Source organism: Hypomesus nipponensis, chromosome 28 (genome assembly GCF_054491055.1).
Source record: "Hypomesus nipponensis isolate SF chromosome 28, ASM5449105v1, whole genome shotgun sequence".
NCBI classification, from domain to species: Eukaryota; Metazoa; Chordata; class Actinopteri; order Osmeriformes; family Osmeridae; genus Hypomesus; species Hypomesus nipponensis.
This window is the reverse complement of record NC_140388.1, coordinates 9,381,509-9,399,992: the sequence shown is the minus strand read 5'-3', so window position 1 is coordinate 9,399,992 and position 18,484 is coordinate 9,381,509. Positions and strand designations below refer to the sequence as shown.

At 52.7% G+C, this 18,484-nt stretch overlaps 1 protein-coding gene across 1 annotated transcript in view; it reads right to left on the bottom strand.

Annotated features, from left to right (window-relative positions):
• Positions 1-18,484, bottom strand: part of adgra2 (adhesion G protein-coupled receptor A2) — a 36,916-nt gene that overhangs the window by 11,459 nt on the left and 6,973 nt on the right. The window contains 2 exon segments of the mRNA XM_084694520.1: positions 123-194; positions 11,647-11,718. Coding sequence (XP_084550646.1) covers positions 123-194; positions 11,647-11,718 — 144 coding nt within the window.

Below are 18,484 nucleotides of genomic sequence, written 5' to 3'. Positions count from 1 at the left end.
GTTGTGAAAGCAATGCGTCTGGAAGCTGTTCATATGACTTGTGCTTATGTTAACGGTGAAAAATACAGCCCTGCCCTTTAATAGCCTGCGCTGTAGCGATGACAGTGCTCGTATCAACTTACAGCTTGCGGAGCTCAGACAGGCTCTGGAAGGCTCCGGGCATGACGGTGCTGATGAGGTTGTCCCTGAGGTCCCTGAGCAGACAGAGGAACACAAAGAGACAGACGTTAGAGCGAGAAAACTGGAGCAAATATGAAAACCTGGAGCTTTCATCATCAGCAGACATGGCCTGGATCCATTCCTACAAGGACTGGGGTGACTGTGTGCTTTGGGTCCAACAGATAAACGTAATGGTCACGGGCCAACATTGATGAGAAATGAATGATCTGGATTCAACCTGGGAGAAACAGGAGACTAAAAGTAATGGGAGTACACACATCCTGTCTATCCCCATAAGCTGGGTCGACTCCTGAAGGGACCGGGGTTGCAGTAGGAATTTGATCAAACAACAAAAGTTAAACTTTGGGACTTTTCATGGACCTAACATATATGAGCAGTGAAAAGGCCGGAACAGACTTGAGAGACAGCTTTGCAGAGGCAGGAAAAGGGCTAGAAGGAATGGGAGTGGACACAAATACCCCCAGCACGACTGGAGCAGTTAAAACAGTGGGGTATTTATGTATTTGAATGTCTTGGAAATCAAACTCTCACAGCCACCTGGGCTTGGCCCTCACAAGGATTCGAACACTCGACCAAAGAAAATATTGGTGGAATCCAAGGCCGTACGCTCAGAGAGAGTTACTCTTTCTGTGCTGGTTTGAAAATGACTCTTCCCACGATAAAGTGACTCTAGCTATTGCCCAACCATAAATATTCATTCCTTTTAACGGCCTTTGAAGATCTCATTTCATAATGTCCGCCACATCTCACTCCGCCCCCCGTCCCTCGCCTTGCCCACTCCCATGTGCTAAACCACTCAGTCATGTGCCCCTGTCCATCGACAATACCTGAAAAACTTACCCAATAAATTAACCCACGAAGCTCAGGGAGGCTTGTTTATTGGTCAGGCGGGAATCATGAGGTTGGAGGAGGTTAGGAGACACATGGTCATTGGCCGAGCCAGGGGTTACATGAGCTGGTAACGTGACCCTGGTTCCTGCAGCATAAAGGACGCCTTCTCCCGTGGGATTATAGCCCCAGAGCAGGATATCCTTACAGGAGCTTGCAGACATCAACACTTGTGTCTGGAGTCGCTGTACGTTCGTCTGTTCCAACCCTTCCCAGCATGCAACGGGGGGGGCAGTGAGAACCCTCAGGGGACATTCTGCCCCTATTCTCCACAAAGCCTTATCTCACCTCGATTTTCCAAACCACGCTCCTAACCATCGATGAGCCCCGTTCCAAACCACAGACATCTACCCCCCCCCCTTCCCTCCCCCGCTCGTCCTCTCTCTAAGAGCTGTGCTATTTGGATCGAATCGCGGCGGGATCATTTCGAAAATGGTTTTCCAGTAAACGGAGTGCGGTGTGGCATGAGCACCAGAAGCTCGGGGGCTTCGATTCGTTCGGTGGGAGCCGTGGAGCGCTGCCAGTATTCAAAAAAGGAGATCGTCGATTCTAGACAGGTCGTAATGATGGCGCACTACTGATCTGGCGGGGGGGGGGGGGAGCAGTGTCTATCTGGGAGCAGGCAGTCCTGGGAGTTAGAGATCTCCCAGTTCTCCCAGCACAGGGCTCCCACCTGGCTCTAACAGTTAGAATAGTTGCACCACTCACATCCTTACAGATGTTTCCCCCCGGACTAGTGTGCTCCCAGAGGGGGCTACCTTGTCGCGTGTGTTTCAACTCCAACGCTGCCCTACAAACAGTAGTCTGTGTACGCAGGGAAGGGGGTGGGGGTGAGAGGGGGTTGATGCGTTTCATCGTCCAAATAGTGTATGTGGGTGGGCTCGTGCGTGTGTTTATGTGTATGTGTGTGTGTGTGTGTGTGAGAGACAGAGAGAGAGAGAGAGAGAGAGAGAGAGAGAGAGAGAGAGAGAGAGAGAGAGAGAGAGAATGTGTGTGTGCTGTGCCAGAGCTGTTGAGCAGGGCGGGGGGGGGGGACGACAATGCTGCTGTTTCCGTCCTGGTGTGTCCCAGGGCTCATTAGAGCTCTGATGAAAGGAGGGGCACTGCCCACGACTTCCTGTTACTGACACACACACACACGCAGACAGAGACACACACACACACGCAGATCAGACCGGCATTGGCACGACAATTCCATAAAGCCCCCCAAAAACACATTAATGACCGCCAGATAGACAGAGACACAGCGCTTATGCTGACCGTGCCACATTCTGCCACAGAGTCACAGGAGCCCTCCACAGCCCCCGCCCCCGCCCCCCCCCCCCACACACACACACACACACACACGCACACTTCAACCACGAGACAGTGAGTCTCAAAGTGTCAACAGCCGGCTTCAAAAAGCTGTTGAACTTAACCGAGTTCTGCAAGCATCCACACTTCTACACTTCCCCCACAATCTGCCCTTTCATACAGAGCCTCTCTGAGGGTCATGACGGTGTCTGCGTAAGGCCTACAATATCAACAGGCCGCACTCCGATACACTCTCTTATCACCCAGCTGGGGAATGTGGAGGAGCACACTAGCCAACAGAGGCACTTCAGAGCCACAAGTTCAACTGCAGTTTCACCCCTCGGCCCTCATGTTCCGTCAACGCGAAGAGGCGTTGGTTTCTCGACTGGACTTGAACGCCGGGGGTCCCTCACAGTCCGGGACGCTCTCTGCCCCCGTCGCCACAAGACCCTAGCCGCCCTCTCTAAAGGAGGTTTTGTATGCTTCAGCTGGGCCTAACACCAGGGGTGGCCATTTAAGACCATTTATCACACCCCTCCTTCTCTCTCTCTCTCTCTCTCTCTCTCTCTCTCTCTCTCCTCTCTCTCTCTCTCTCTCTCTCTCTCTCTCTCTCTCTCTCTCTCTCTCTCTCTCTCTCTCTCTCTCTCTCTCTCTCTCTCTCTCTCTCTCTCTCTCTCTCTCTCTCTCTCTCTCTCTCTCTCTCTCTCTCTCTCTCTCTCTCTCTCTCTCTCTCTCTCTCTCTCCCTCCCTGCCTCCCTGCCTCCCTGCCTCCCTGCCTCCCTCCCTCCCAATCAATCGGTTCTTGGCAGCTCTTAAGTCATTTCTGTCTGGGACGCCCGGGCCACCAAAACCTGCTGTCCCCCACCAACCCCCCCCTCCCACCTCGCCTCCCACCCCCCCTCCCACCCCCTCAGGAGAGGAGCGACGTGCTCGCGGGGAAGCCAGAAGGCCGTAATTAAGACGCAGGGCTGTGAAGCACTCCAAACCTGGAGAGCCCCATTATCAGCAGTACAGTGGCTGGGGGCCTGGAGTGCTTCTCGGACATTGTTCAGACCCCGGCCCTGGTCCCGGCAGGAGGACGGCCGGGGCTGGGGAACGGCCGCTCGTTATCGCCCGGACTGGAATCAAGAATTTCCTGCTTCACCCTCGCGTTAAAAGGAACAAGGGTTTTTTTTCTGAAGCGGAAAAGGAAAATGTTCCTTCGGGAAAAATTCTGTTCCTCATTCCCTGTTCTGTATCTCAGTTTGCAAGGAATCTTCCCTCGGCATGAAACAAGTGTTTATTTGGGAGGGAGACAGACAGAAAAAGAGACATAGAGAGGAGGGATGTGAGCGGTAAACTGGCACCTTGGTCCCGACAGAGGTCAGTGGAGACCATTTTTGTTGCCGCGTGTCATTTCCTGTCTCGTTGGCGTCTCTCGCACCGGGGCTCTTGCTCGTTTATTTTTACAGTTTCCTTTTTCTCTTTTTTTACTAGCTGCTTTTCCCCTGTAGGGAGGGGCAGGTGGGGTGTGGGGGGGGTCAGAGTTGAGCAGAATTGGCCCTATGTAAGGGCCCCCTAGACCCCCACCTCTCCTCAACACACTTGCTCACAATGGGGGCTCTGTAGCACAGGCCCGAACCTCCTCCTGCCTTCCCCCCAGAACAGGAAACCGGGATCTGCAGAGCTCTTGTTTTTATACTAATTTCCTGCTTTCCTGCCCCTTCCACAGATTATTTTCTTTATTTTCTTTTTCTGGTTCCTCTCAGATTGGGTCCCTAATCTGCGTTTTTCTTCTGTGCATCTGGAAACCAGTCTGCTCAGACGGGTTTGTTCTACAAAACTCCCACCCTGACTAACCTGGTACTTTTTCTGCAAAATCCGAAATAACCTAAAAATGACAAAACCTCCAGATGGAAACACAAGACAAAGACGTCGTCTTGCACACACACAGGCCTTAGACCGACAACATGGAACAAAAACATCAGGTCTATTCAGGGTTATCTGGAGTTGATATTGATCTGCTCCGCTCCGACCAGATCCAACCATCGACTGACAGGCTAGGCTACTCACATCTATCTAGCTCAGCACTGGATGTGCTGCACTGGATATGCTGCACTGGATATGCTGCACTGGATGTGCTGCACTGGATGTGCTGAGCTAGACGAGACAGACCAGCAGCTTTGTGGCCGTGACTGACAGTCATTTAAACTGTGGTACCAACTGCACGCTTGTTGAGGAAAGGATGTACAGAAATAGGCCACGTCTACTTTTATTTGAAGTGTAACATGTCCTAGGTTGATTATATGTTTCTGCAGTCCGCAGCAGAAGAAAGCTGGATGCTGTTCAGCCAAAGAACACAATGTATCTGAGGACTGTTGCTCCAGAAACTTGGTTCACAGTCTGTGTGTGACAGAGAGGGAGGGAGGGAGGGAGGGAGGGAGGGAGGGAGGGAGGGAGGGAGGGAGGGAGGGAGGGAGGGAGGGAGGGAGGGAGGGAGGGAGGGAGGGAGGGAGGGAGGGAGGGAGGGAGGGAGGGAGGGAGAGAAGGAGAGAGGGAGAGAGGGAGAGAGGGAGAGAGGGAGAGAGAGAGAGAGAGAGAGAGAGAGAGAGAGAGAGAGAGAGAAGCCAGCTCTGCCCAAGGTTGAGTATAACATACTAATAATGATATACCTGAACTAGGCCTAGCCCATTATTTTAAATGGAGTGTTTACGATGTCCTGGTTTGTGTCTCCTTTTATGGTGTCATACTGATTTACCGACACATCCATCTCCATTGAACATACGCAAGTAGAGACTGGAGTTGCACTTGCAGAAGAAAAAAAATGCGAGTTAAAATGAGTTAACTTAGTCATTCCTTCAGTACAGTTATTCTCTCCCAGTGGGATGATTATGGAGAATATTTGACGGAAATTCCATCAGCGTTCTGAAGTCTACATAAATCAATGAACAGGATCTGAGTCCACAGAATTGAGCTATAAAAATAGGAAAACAGTTCTGAAATTCAATCTATTTGAATGTCAGACAATAATAAAGGCAGACATAAGCCACATCCCCTTGAGCTCTGCCAATGAGCTAGCACACAGTAGTTTGGAAATACTTAATTCACAGTCGAGGGTGTGCTAAATCTACCACAGAGAAAACAATGGGAAAATAATGGCCTTCATTCAAGATATCAAATGAACACAATCCAACGATAAGGTGTTAATATTTACCCTATGGGTGTACCTCGTTGTGGACTAGCGAGAAGGGAGAGTGGAGACTGGCGTGGAGACTGAGGGAAGGAAGGGATGTGGGAGAGGGTGGGGGGGTGCACAGAGGAAAGAAGAGAAGGATTGAGAACGGAAGAAAAGGGAAGGAAGCATGGAGAAACCTCAAGCTCTTGAGGGGGGAAAAACGCCATTGAAATCATATCAAGTTTACCGAATGTGTGTGCGAGGGAACCGCGGGCATACGAGGCATTCTGCTTGGTAATGAGCTTATGAAAAGGCTTGCTTGCCGTTTCAATAAACCCCTAAAGCCACGACCATGCTAAGCTCGCAATACAAACACACCCGGCTCCTCCAGTTTATCTCTCAGACACATCTGGAGTCTATCAACTCCAGCGGGCTCCCCTCCACCCCCTCAACCCCCCATCACCCCCTCCAACCCCCCGAAAAAACCTTTTCTCTTTCCACTCTCGAGCACGCTTAACCCCTTCCTCCCTCCACCCCCTCCCCCGACACTCACTCTCCCATGGTGGGGGGGGGGGGGGGGGGCAGACAGAAATGACTCCTCAGAGCTGCCGAGAACCAACTGGTTGATCTGGAGGAGAAACTCACAGGAGCTGGGGAGGAGGAGGAGGGAGGGAGGCAGGGAGGCAGGGAGGGAGGCAGGGAGGCAGGGAGGCAGGGAGGCAGGGAGGCAGGGAGGGAGGCAGGGAGGGAGGCAGGGAGGCAGGGAGGCAGGGAGGGAGGCAGGGAGGCAGGGAGGGTGGCAGGGAGGGAGGGAGGGAGGGAGGGAGGGAGGGAGGGAGGGAGGGAGGGAGGGAGGGAGGGAGGGAGGGAGGGAGGGAGGGAGGGAGGGAGGGAGGGAGGGAGGGAGGGAGGCAGGGAGGCAGGGAGACAGGGAGGCAGGGAGACAGGGAGGCAGGGAGACAGGGAGGCAGGGAGGCAGGGAGGCAGGGGTGTGATAAATGGTCTTAAATGGCCACCCCTGGTGTAAGGCCCAGCTGAACAATTTTTTCTTCTGCACACGCCATCAAGCGCCCCCCCCCCCCGATAGGCTGGGGGGGGGGGGGGCGCTCGATGGCGTGTGCAGAAGAAAAAATTGAAAAAAAAAAGAAAAAGTACAACACAAGTGCTCATTTGTGAGAGGCCCCCGTGAGAAATGAAAGTCCCGTGTCCAGTCGGGTTCGGCAGTTTCAGACGTCGATCCGCCTCGGTCGGGGTGACGGCCGGGCCCTTCATCTCTCCAGACAGACCGCTCTCAGGGCTCCATGCCATGCTCACTACCAGCATTGGATTCACATGCAAGGCAATGCCCGCCTAGCCTCTATGGAAATAAGGATATACCCCAAAGGCAAACAACCTCTGCCTTTTGCAGTATAAGTGCTGGGCTGCACTTTCTCTAACCAGCCACCATCATACCATCTTTAGCCATCTCGGCTCTGCTTCCCCTGTGTTGGATGGTAAAGTTGTTTAAATTGGCCTAGTTCCTAACCCCGGCTGCTGAAAATGGCAAAAGGCGATTTCAAGGTCTGTTTGAGTTTGGCTCAGGGGGAGCTCAGGAGACGCTTGGATTTCCCTGAAATAACAGATTTTTATCAAAGCACATACAGTATGAATGAATGGCACACAGTTTTTGGATAATGGTACTGCAGATATTACTGTTTTTCATTTAGATGGGTCGCTTTGGTTTTCTGTACAGCCGGCTGTATAAAAGGAAGATTCCCATGCTCTCTGTGACTTATTGGTCATAAGTCTCAATGCAAACATCCCCCTGGAGCTTGTCAGTTTATGAATCACAAACAAAATCGTATTTCCTGCTCTTGACTGTAAGCGGCTCCAATAATGCAGGAAGTCTGCAAAAATAGATTGTGTTTGACGTACTGTAGCGCCGCAGAGATGCAGCGAGGTCTGCAAGTGGAATCCTGACAACCCGTCGTTTCCAGTCAGACAAACACGGCCGTTGATGACGTCCAACGGGCTGCCAACACCCTTCGACCCCATCCAGCACGTCCAGACCTAATCGCAGCCGATCCTGGCTTCTCCTCTCCTCCTCTCCTCCGCCCACCTCCCCTACCCCTGCTGCTCCCACGTCCGTCCCCTCTCCCTCCCTCTCCCCTGGGCTCTCCCTCCCTCCCTCCCTCCTCCCTGCCTGCTCCCTCTCTGGAGGGTGAAACGGGGCTGGTAATGAGGGCCCCTTGTGCCCTGCCCCGTCCCATGTCCCATGGTGTAGTGGGGCCTTGTTGGACAGGAGCCAGGCCCTCTCCCTGGCTCATTATTCTCATTACCTCGCCTCAAATCAGTGCAGGACAAGCCGCTGGGATCTGTCCACAGCTCATAAAGGTCCCACTCGTTAGTGGGCCCGGCCTCGTTAGTGGACCCGGCCTCGTTAGTGGGCCCGGCCTCGTTAGTGGGCCCGGCCTCGTTATTGGGCCCGGCCTCGTTAGGGCCAGCCATCGTTAGGGCCCGCTGACATCAGCTCCTGTCAGACAGGGTGTGTGAGGAGGGAAGAGGTACCTCCAATAGGTGTGTGTGTGTGTGTGTGTGTGTGTGGTGAGGGAAGGGGGGTGCACATGGGTGTTTCATTAGCGAGCCCACTGGTCTGGGCTGGTCAGAGAGAATGGAGGACATCACATTTGACACACAGAACTAGGACGAAGAGATGTATATGCCGTACGTGTATGTCATGTTGGAACATTGAAAAAACGTCGGTCCAGAAAATGTGCCAAGCAAACAAAACTAAATTGCCCCTCTGCACTTGGGTGGCTTGGCACTTCACACCTCAGCTTTGACAGGGGCTTGGTCCCAATGAAAGGTCTAACTGTGTTGTGTAGTGGGCCTGTTTGTCTGCTTGTGTGTTAGCCTGCCTGTCTGCCTGCCTTCCTGCCTGTCTGCCAGTGTGTCAGCCTGTCAGTCTGTCTGTCTGCTTATCTGCCTGTTTGCCTGTCTGCCTGTACTGGACTGAACAGGCCAGCTCTGGTTCTGTTCAGCTGAAGTGTGTGTGACTGCAGGGGGAGAGGCCTAAGAGAAATCGCAGGCCTGTTTACAACATCACCAGAGGTAGCGTGTTACGCAGGGGAGCATTCAGGATGCCCATAATAGGCTACACACACATACAGATTCAGAGGTTGAAGTTGGGCTGGAGACGTGTTTGCGCGCGCGCGCGTGTGTCCACTGTGTGACTGTCCTGACAGGGTTGGGGAGGGGCCGTGGTAGCAGAACTCCCTGGTGTGTGTCTACCAGCCCAACTTGGACCGGCCTCTGATTACAGCGCAGACCACAATGTGTGAGTAAGTGCTCACCATGGCACCAAATGACAAGCACATGCACTGGAGACACCAGGCTGGAAACAATGAGTGGACCTGAACGGAGAGAGCAAACTGGGAAAGGGAAAACAAACAGCACCAGTCCTTAGAGAGAGCAGGTCACTAGGTGAGGAGACCTGCCACGAGAAATGTGCCGTGTCATCTCTCTTCCAGGCCGCGCCCATCCATCTCTGTTCATCGGGAATCCACAGCCCTGGATTTCAAGATGGAGCGTCTGTGTCACACGTGACAACGATTTGCACCATGAGCTCATTATATTAATTGCAACTAGCGGAAAACGTCGAATTACAGAGTGTGGATCCCAGGACTGGGGAACAGCCCTTTGCAGCGGCGTAGGCTGCCCAGAGGAGGAGGTCTGGATCTGGGAAGGGCAGTGGACGCCTGGGTGGAGGAGGTCTGGATCTGGGAAGGGCAGTGGACGCCTGGGTGGAGGAGGTCTGGATCTGGGAAGGGCAGTGGACGCCTGGGTGGAGGAGGTCTGGATCTGGGAAGGGCAGTGGACGCCTGGGTGGAGGAGGTCTGGATCTGGGAAGGGCAGTGGACGCCTGGGTGGAGGAGGTCTGGATCTGGGAAGGGCAGTGGACGCCTGGGTGGAGGAGGTCTGGATCTGGGAAGGGCAGTGGACGCCTGGGTGGAGGAGGTCTGGATCTGGGAAGGGCAGTGGACGCCTGGGTGGAGGAGGTCTGGATCTGGGAAGGGCAGTGGACGCCTGGGTGGAGGAGGTCTGGATCTGGGAAGGGCAGTGGACGCCTGGGTGGAGGAGGTCTGGATCTGGGAAGGGCAGTGGACGCCTGGGTGGAGGAGGTCTGGATCTGGGAAGGGCAGTGGACGCCTGGGTGGAGGAGGTCTGGATCTGGGAAGGGCAGTGGACGCCTGGGTGGAGGAGGTCTGGATCTGGGAAGGGCAGTGGACGCCTGGGTGGAGGAGGTCTGGATCTGGGAAGGGCAGTGGACGCCTGGGTGGAGGAGGTCTGGATCTGGCCAGAGGAGTGGAACGATTTTTGGAACGAGTGATTTATAACATGGCCTCTGTTATGCCAGATAGCCACAGCTCCTGCTGAGTGTTCTTATGTGTGTGTGTGCGTGTGTGTGTGTGTGATGCTGACAGAGAGTGAGGGGTTCTGTTCTGTGTCTGTCTCACAGGTCTTGGTTGTAGCCCTCCAGTCCTGCTCCACCCCTGCCCCCTGCTAGTTTCACGACTGTCCCAGGTACAAGGGCCTGTTGGTGGGTAAGCTCAGGTTACCCGACCCACTAACCCCATGGCCCTCTGGGGGGCCTTGTCTGCACTTGGAAAAACAAGCAATATCAGCTCATTTTACACCAAACAAACACTTCTGTTCCAGCCTTGCCAACAGCTCAGGATAACAAATGAAATCTTAGCTAGCTAGTTCTTACCACAGGAATAATAACCATCCAAATATGTTCTTGAATTCTATTCAGGTCACAGCCAAACAACTTTTAAGGGATTTCATGTTGAGCTAGCATGGATAGGTAGAACCGTGAGAACATGAGACAAAGGTTCTCACACAGCACATGGCAGACATAAAAACGTGCCATTTCAGCAAATACACTGCCCCCCCCTCTAAACTGGCATGTCTGGGTTGAGCACCATTAGGTAGGTACTAACAAGCTAACAACTGCAGCAAATTACGATATTTTTTCTTTCTTCCAAATTTTTTGGGGAAAAGCTTGTTAACTTCATGTGTGTTAGTAGCTAGTGGCATGTGGAACTAATATCTCTAAAGCGCAGCCCCTACCCTTCCCCTCTCCAGACAGCCCTGCCTCCCAGACAGTAGAAAATGCACACCAGCGGCCCTGCGTTATTACAATACAACACATTCCTACCCAAGCCTGCTTTTTTATGGATGCAGTGTAAAACACCCACACCCTCAATCAGTGTGTCACTCTGCCCTTCTGTTTGTGCCTTTCAGCTGACCACAGGACGAAACATCAAGTCCCACTGGTGAACATTCAAGCCTTTAAACTCCAGAGCCAGTGGAAGTGTTTCAAACAGTAGCTGAACTAAAGGGCTACGCTTCTATGTGGATGTTTTAGCCAGTTGCTAAGCTAGGTGGCTATGACAGAGCGGGAGTATTTCAACCAGTATCTACTGTTAGCAAGGTGGCAAGGATCGTGTGTGAGCCCCATGCAGATTTTCCTCCCTGAGATCCCTCTTATCTTGTCCTATATAGCAGGGCTTCTCTGATAATGACGGATGGTGCTGTAATTACGCCATCCTTTCCACATAACTCTATGATAGCCTCTCTGAGTGTTTCACCCTCCCTGCTGGAAGACAGCCCTCTGGAGAGCGGAGCAGAGGAGAGCAGAGGAGAGATAGGCAGAGTAGAGCAGAGTACAGTGAAGGAGAGGAGAGGAGAGGAGAGAAGAGGGTGAGATGAGCAGCGTACAGGAGAACAGGAGAAGCGGAGAGGAGATGCGGTGAGAGGAGGGCAGAGGAGAGGAGGGCAGAGGAGAGGAGGGCAGAGGAGAGGAGGGCAGAGGAGAGGAGGGCAGAGGAGAGGAGGGCAGAGGAGAGGAGGGCAGAGGAGAGGAGGGCAGAGGAGAGGAGGGCAGAGGAGAGGAGGGCAGAGGAGAGGAGGGCAGAGGAGAGGAGGGCAGAGGAGAGGAGGGCAGAGGAGAGATGAGCAGAGCGAAGCAGAGCAGGGAGATGGAGCACAGCTGTGGCCTCATGCACAGCGCTCATCCAAAGAGTCAGGGTCAGGTCCGGTAACTGTGCAGACGCCCACACGGAGGGAGACACATGCGAGGGACTCACAGTTTCTCCAGAGCGTAGAGGCCGTTGAAGGAGCCGTTTCTCAGGACGCGGATTCGATTGTTGCTCAAGATTCTGGAAGAGAAAACGACAGACAAAAGCCACAGTTAGAAGTGTCACCAAGTTTCACAGTACAGTACAGCACGGTTACAGCTGGCGAAACTGAGTGTAGGCCTAGCAAGAGATCGCCCTTCCAGAGATGCAACAGTGGCAGAGAAAACGGCTGATCTACAGTTAACGGGACATAGAGAAGGATTCATGCATGAATCCATTTAACCGTATTAGCACTAAGAGGGTTGGGATGACCATGAGACGATAGCAGCCAGCTGCATGCTCTCTCACACATGGCATTGGACATTGGTTAAGGCTGTTTCCAATTAATCCCAAAGACTAAATAGGGGATCAAGATTAGGGATGGCAAGGAAGCAGTAATCATGATAAGCATTCAGGATGGATTTCGAACATCAAAGTAAAACCCAAGTCCAGATTCAAACCAAAGTCTGCCCTTACTGTGACAATTACGCAATTAAGCTCTTATCAGGCCCTGGGACGAAGGACCCTGAGGTCCAGAATGCTCCAAGTAGCGACACACACACACAGACACACAGGCATACGTACACACACATAGACACACCTATACGTACACACACACACACACACACACACACAGAGACTAGCTGGGACACCCAGAGTCACAGTGTTAGCTGTAGTGAGGAGGCCAGTGGAGACTGTTGTTAATGCCTGGGCTGTTGTTTCGGCTGTGTGTTTGAGGGATGAGGTCGATCGACGGCCGGGGAGGGGAGGGGGGGGGGGCGACAGCCCACGGTCATTAACACGCCCCTTGCCTCTTACTGACCTTTCCCCCTCCCCGGGGCAGCTAATGGGCTGTTTGTGGGATGAAGTGTGTTTTTAATCGAGACTGAGGAATCGAGCATGAGCAACTACATGTATGCGTGTGTGTGTGTGCTTGTGTGGGTATGTGTCAGTGTGTGTATGTGTGTGTCGGTGTGTTTGTGTGTGTGTGTGCCTTAAAAAGAGGGAGCTGACTGGGAACAGTGTGTGAGATGTGCGGAGGCAGCAGCAGTCAGTCTTCTGCTTCCTGTCACATCAGTAAAACACGGCCCTCTCTCCCTCCCCTCCTTTTACCTCCATTAATGAACAGATTGAATCATCCCGCCCAGCTACATGCGCCAGTCACCGACTGGTCACTCCTGGTCTCCACACCAGAGCATGACAATTACTCCATGGGTCACCAATCACTAGGCCACCAATAGTCTTTTAAGATTCCACAGCAAGGTAAGGTTCAAACTGTCAATACTGTTCTTCTTCTATTGTTTTTTTTCTTCTTTTCATGTAGTCCAGTTCCCTAACAGCAAGGTGAGGTTCAAACTGTCGATACTGTTCTTCTTCTATTGTTTTTTTTCTTCTTTTCATGTAGTCCAGTTCCCTAACAGCAAGGTGAGGTTCAAACTGTCGATACTGTTCTTCTTCTATTGTTTTTTTTCTTCTTTTCATGTAGTCCAGTTCCCTAACAGCAAGGTGAGGTTCAAACTGTCGATACTGTTCTTCTTCTATAGTTTTTTCTTCTTCTTCTCATGTAGTCCAGTTCCCTAACAGCAAGGTGAGGTTCAAACTGTCAATACAGGTTCTTCTTCTATTGTAGTCCAGCTCCCTGACAGCCTTTAAAACTGCCAGAGCAGAAAGTGCCCAGTCATCTATACGCCGGACCTCTCGGGGGCGTAACCTGAATATGAACCCACGACTCTGTGTCTGAATGTCTCAAGCTTCCATCAGGCCACAGTATCTCTTTAACTCAATGCAGGCCAAAGATGAAAGCTATAGAAGATCCGGAAACCGCCGGAATAATTCAATGCAGATAGGAGAAAGTCACGTCTGGCAAGAAAACAAGCCATTTAATTCACCACAGGAAGCGTATATATAGATAGTTCCTTTTGAATAAGCTGATTATTCAGAAGGATGTTGATTAGTCAGATTGTGTGTACAGTACATGTGGTAAATGTGTTTTTTTAAACAGTAAAAAAAACAAAAACACATGTAAACAGAGTGTTCTAAATCATTGAGGGAAAAAAAACAAACAAAAAACAAACAGCAGATTTGTTTCAATCGCAGCCAACAGAGGAGGGCTCAGTGTCTTTGCTCCTTTTCACGGTGGAACTCCAAACTTCTCTTCAGCTAATAAACACGGATATTAAAGCAGTCTCACTGAAGCTTCGCTGCGAAAACACAAGGCGTCTGCTTTCAAGAAACGAGGGCCCGACGGCTCAGGCCTCTTTCCGTGTGTTTTCCGGGGCATCTCTGAAGTCTGCAGCGAGAATAGCAGCAAAAGCATTCATTGTTCTGTCGGAGGGGGGGGGGCGAGGGGGGGAGTAAACAATACCGCAAGTTCAACTCCTAAGAAGTGCAGCAGCAGAGCTCTGGCAAAAGACAAGAAACGGGAGACTCCAACTCCCATCAGTCCAAACAGGAAACCCGGCCAATTAGCTGTTGATCGAGGAGAGTTCAAGGGTCACCGAGGAGAGCACTTCCTGGACAGTCGTCGAGATGTACGTCGTGTTGTTTTCCAGGGAGCAGTCGGAGAGGGAAGGAACACTGGGGAAACAGGGGGATGTGAGGAGTCTTGGTCTAGCACTGGAAACGAAAGGGTTGTCAACCCTCTGGTTTGACCGGCTGTTTGGGACCAGCCAAGATCCCGAACAGGGCCTGCTCAACGTCAAACTGAGCGAGGATGCTTGTTTGAAGGCTACATTGAGTTAAGTCTCCCTCCAAATAGGATTGGGACTCGGGGGCACGGGGCATGAAAGGGACACTAACTGGATCCTGAGCTATCTCTAAGGCATCTCCGAGCGTCATTAGCTCTGCCATTCACATACTGCACGTCTTCCCAGGAACCAGGGACCAATCACAGCTGAGAAGCAGCAATCCGTGGTGTCCTCCCTCAGATCTCCAGAGGAGGAGAGGGACACTGCACCTCACAGGTGCACCTGAAGATCAAACGGCCAGCATGCTGGCTGACAGAAGCAGGCTCCTCCAGACCCCCAGACCACAGCAGTGGGGGGATGGTCGTGGTGGTGGTGGAGGGGAGGGGGGGGCGTACTGACGTTCTTATCCAGCGAGAGAGCGGGGTGAGTGGGATGAGTCAGACCCAGTCGACCTCAGCGGCAGGTTAAGTAAGGTTGAAAGCCATTATCCCGGTCCTTCTCCGAGCTCCCACACTCGTCTCGTCTCATCTCTCGTCTAATGAAGAGCCGGTGCTTGGGTCCAGATCATTCCGGTACTCCACAGTTTCCCCTCTGTTGCTATAGCAATGTCGCTAATCAGCCAGCCACAGTGTGTGTGTGTATGCAGTTTACATGTGTGGCTGTGTGTGTACAGTCTAGATATGTGTGTGTGTGTGTGTGTGTGTGAGAGAGAGAGACAGAGCTGGTGTTGTGCTGTACTTCAGAGGGATGCGCAGGGCCAGACAAAGGAGCCAGCAGTAAGGCAAGCTGGAGCCGGGCAGCTGGGGCCGGGCAGCGGTAGCTAACCGCACGAGCTCCTCCCTGGGCCCTCACGCTCACATTGTCGGTCTGCTCAATTTGCTTCCTCCTGCCCACAAAACCTTCAGGGAGACACGAGCGGCATGTCAGCGCGTTCCAAAACTGGAATCCGTTTGCGGAATTCGTTCCGCTTCTTTCGGCGGCGGCGACTGCCGTCTCCGCTGCTTCGCACATCTGGGCGGCAGGCTCAGCGCTTCAGGTGTGTCTCCCAGGACCACGGGACCGTGTGTGTGTCCGTCTGTCCGCGGCCGTGTTTGCTGCGTGTCTTGCTGGGTGTACCTGTCCGTGTGTGTTTGTGTGTGTGTGGGTGGGTGTGGACAAGCTAATGTCAGTGTTAGATGTTTTTTCGGCGTGCTCGCCCGCAGCTGCGCCGTGTTTCAGGTCGTCGTCTGCTGGTAACGTTTTGAGTGAACGATTGCTCCTGTGGGGATAATATGAAGGCTTGCTATGCACAGGCGGGACTGTACAGCCAACAGGAACCTTTCAGTCATTCATAGGACAGCTGGGGGCTGGGAAACAGGGTTGTGACAGTCTCCCTTTATCTCCTCTACACACCACCCTCCACATACTCCCACAGTGTGCTCCCAGACATACTTCCAGACTTATTCGCAGGGACTCCCAGAGACAAACTCCCGGATACATGCTCCGGATACATGCTCCAGAGACATGCTCCAGAGACATGCTCCAGAGACATGCTCCAGAGACATGCTCCGGACACATGCTCCGGACACATGCTCCAGAGACATGCTCCAGAGACATGCTCCAGAGACATGCTCCAGAGACATGCTCCAGAGACATGCTCCAGAGACATGCTCCGGACACATGCTCCAGAGACGTGCTCCAGAGACATGCTCCAGAGACGTGCTCCAGATACGTGCTCCAGAGACGTGCTCCAGAGACACACACGACTCCCAAGGCTTAATCTTAAATCCTACCCCAAGGACCCACACTCCCAGATAGTTCCAGGCCAGAGAGAGAGAGAGAGAGAGAGAGAGAGAGAGAGAGAGAGAGAGAGAGAGAGAGAGAGAGAGAGAGAGAGAGAGAGAGAGAGAGAGAGAGAGAGAGAGAGAGAGAGAGAGAGAGAGAGAGAGAGCCCAGAGTGGAAACACACACGCAGGTGGAACAACATGAGGATATGAGAGGGGATTTGACACCCCGCCCTCTTGTCCCACCCCGGCCAATAGCGCGCTTCCTAAGACCATTGGCGAGAGGTGCAGGTTCAGTGTAATAAAGAGAGTCAAAACAACAGAACGTGCCACTGTGTAAACATAATTTAACTGTGGATAGACCTCTCAGGCCTGGGACCACACGCGAGGCGAAAGACAAGAACTCTTGAAAGAGTTTGGTCATGTGCCACAAATCCCCTCGCAGCACCCTAACTCCCCAGACCCATACGAGTCAGATAATGAATGTTGCTCAATGTGTGGCCACAGCCTGACAATACGAAACAGCCAGTTAAAAAGGCATGGCGGATATGCAAGTCAGGGACTTGGAAGTCGAACGAGAATGCTTGTGAGGATGAGCTAGGCCAACAACCTCTCACAAGTCAAATAAGAGCCTTTTTATTTCTTTTCACACTGCACTTTTATAATCCTGCGGCGTACTGTCTGTCTGGCATCAAATCATTGTAGGCTTACGTCACCCTGTCCTTGGATATCTGGGCACGAGTCATCTCGACTCACAGACTTTCGAGTTTGATTCCTAGTGTTTTGGCAGATTCTGGACGAGTGCTCAGTAGACACAGCGACTCGCGAGGAAGGAACGAAGACGGACCGGCTCGGCAAACGGAGCCCGCGAGGCCAGATTTACGAGACGATTCATGACTTCATTTGGCTGTTGACGCTGCCTTCCGACTCCGCCCAGGCTCCAGGGGTGCCACGTCGAATAGATCAAACACCCCCCCCCCCCCCTTATGAAATTACGTCACGTAGCACCTCGCCCGCGGCCCTCTCACGGCCGGCAGGACTCCAGCCCCCCCCCGGGGGGGGGGGGGGGGTTGAGGTGGAGGTGGGTTGAAGGACGAAGGCTGGGGTGGCCTGTTAGCTCACCGGGTTAGTGCGAGTACAGTACCACGCAGGATGGGGCCTGAGAGAGGCGGCCTGGGTTCATATCTGGACCGGGCCCTTCGCTACACGTCTTCCTTACGCTCTCTCTCGTAGCCTTTCCTGTCACACTTCACTTGAAAATGTCCAATAAAGCACGACAAAATGCCAAAGAATATCTATTTAAGAAAGACTGGGGCGACACTGGAAGACAGGACTTCTTGAAAAGGTGTTACTGTGAAATACTGTAGCAACAAATCCCTTTACGGTAAAATACCTTCATCACACACAGAGGTTGGTGTAAAATAACGTAGGGATATGCAAGGGAGCTGAGTGATGTAGGAAGAGAGTCTGGATTAGACACACGTTGGGGCTGGGCATGACGTTAAAGGGTGTGTTTGCTTGTTAACTGGCTACTGAAGCAGTCCCTTGCACACAGGCCGCACACGCACGCACACACACACACTTTCATTGTGACATGTCACAGCCCTCAGTTCTGCCACTAATGAAGGCCTGCACCAATTACTGCAGGCTTTTATCAACAGGAGCCCCCTCTCAGCAGGGGCAGAATGTGTGTGTGTGTGTGTGTGTGTGTGTAGGTCTGTGTGTCAGAGAGAGGAAGGAAAGACATGTACAAGTAAAGAGAATGGGAGAGAATGTGTGTGTATGACAGAGAGAGAGAGAGGTAGAGAGAAGAGGAAAAGTGTATGTGTGGAAGAGAAAGCCCACCCTTCTAAACAACCTACTCTCTGTGGAGAGTCCAGTTCAGCAGTGTGCTGAGTGGGAGTTTGTCTCCTGAGTGTCCCAGCAGGGGAGAGCTCGTCTAGAGACCATCCGCTAGCTGCCTGTGTCCTCCAGGTCCTCGGAGCCAGCCCAGGGGACGGAGGGGGAGAGGCAGCCAAGCCTTCCCCCCCCCCCCCAGAAGGAGCCTGCCTCCTCCGCACCCCGACAGCGTCTCCCCGAGCTGGGGGGAGCCTGGCTCTGTGCTGGGCCCGGGTCACCCCGCTGAATGCAGACGGGCCACTAAAAGGCCCTTGAGCACAAAAGGCACTTTAGCAGCAAATGCATCTGGAGATGTGAATGTGCCCATTGTCCCCTGACCCTCCAGAGAGACTTGAGCAGGAAACAGGGAGTGCTGCCAGATGAGCAGGCCTATTTATCAGCTGTCATGCACAGAGCAGCATCCATGTCATTGTACGCAAAATGTTTATTATTTTCATTACAATGCAGCAAGCTCTGATC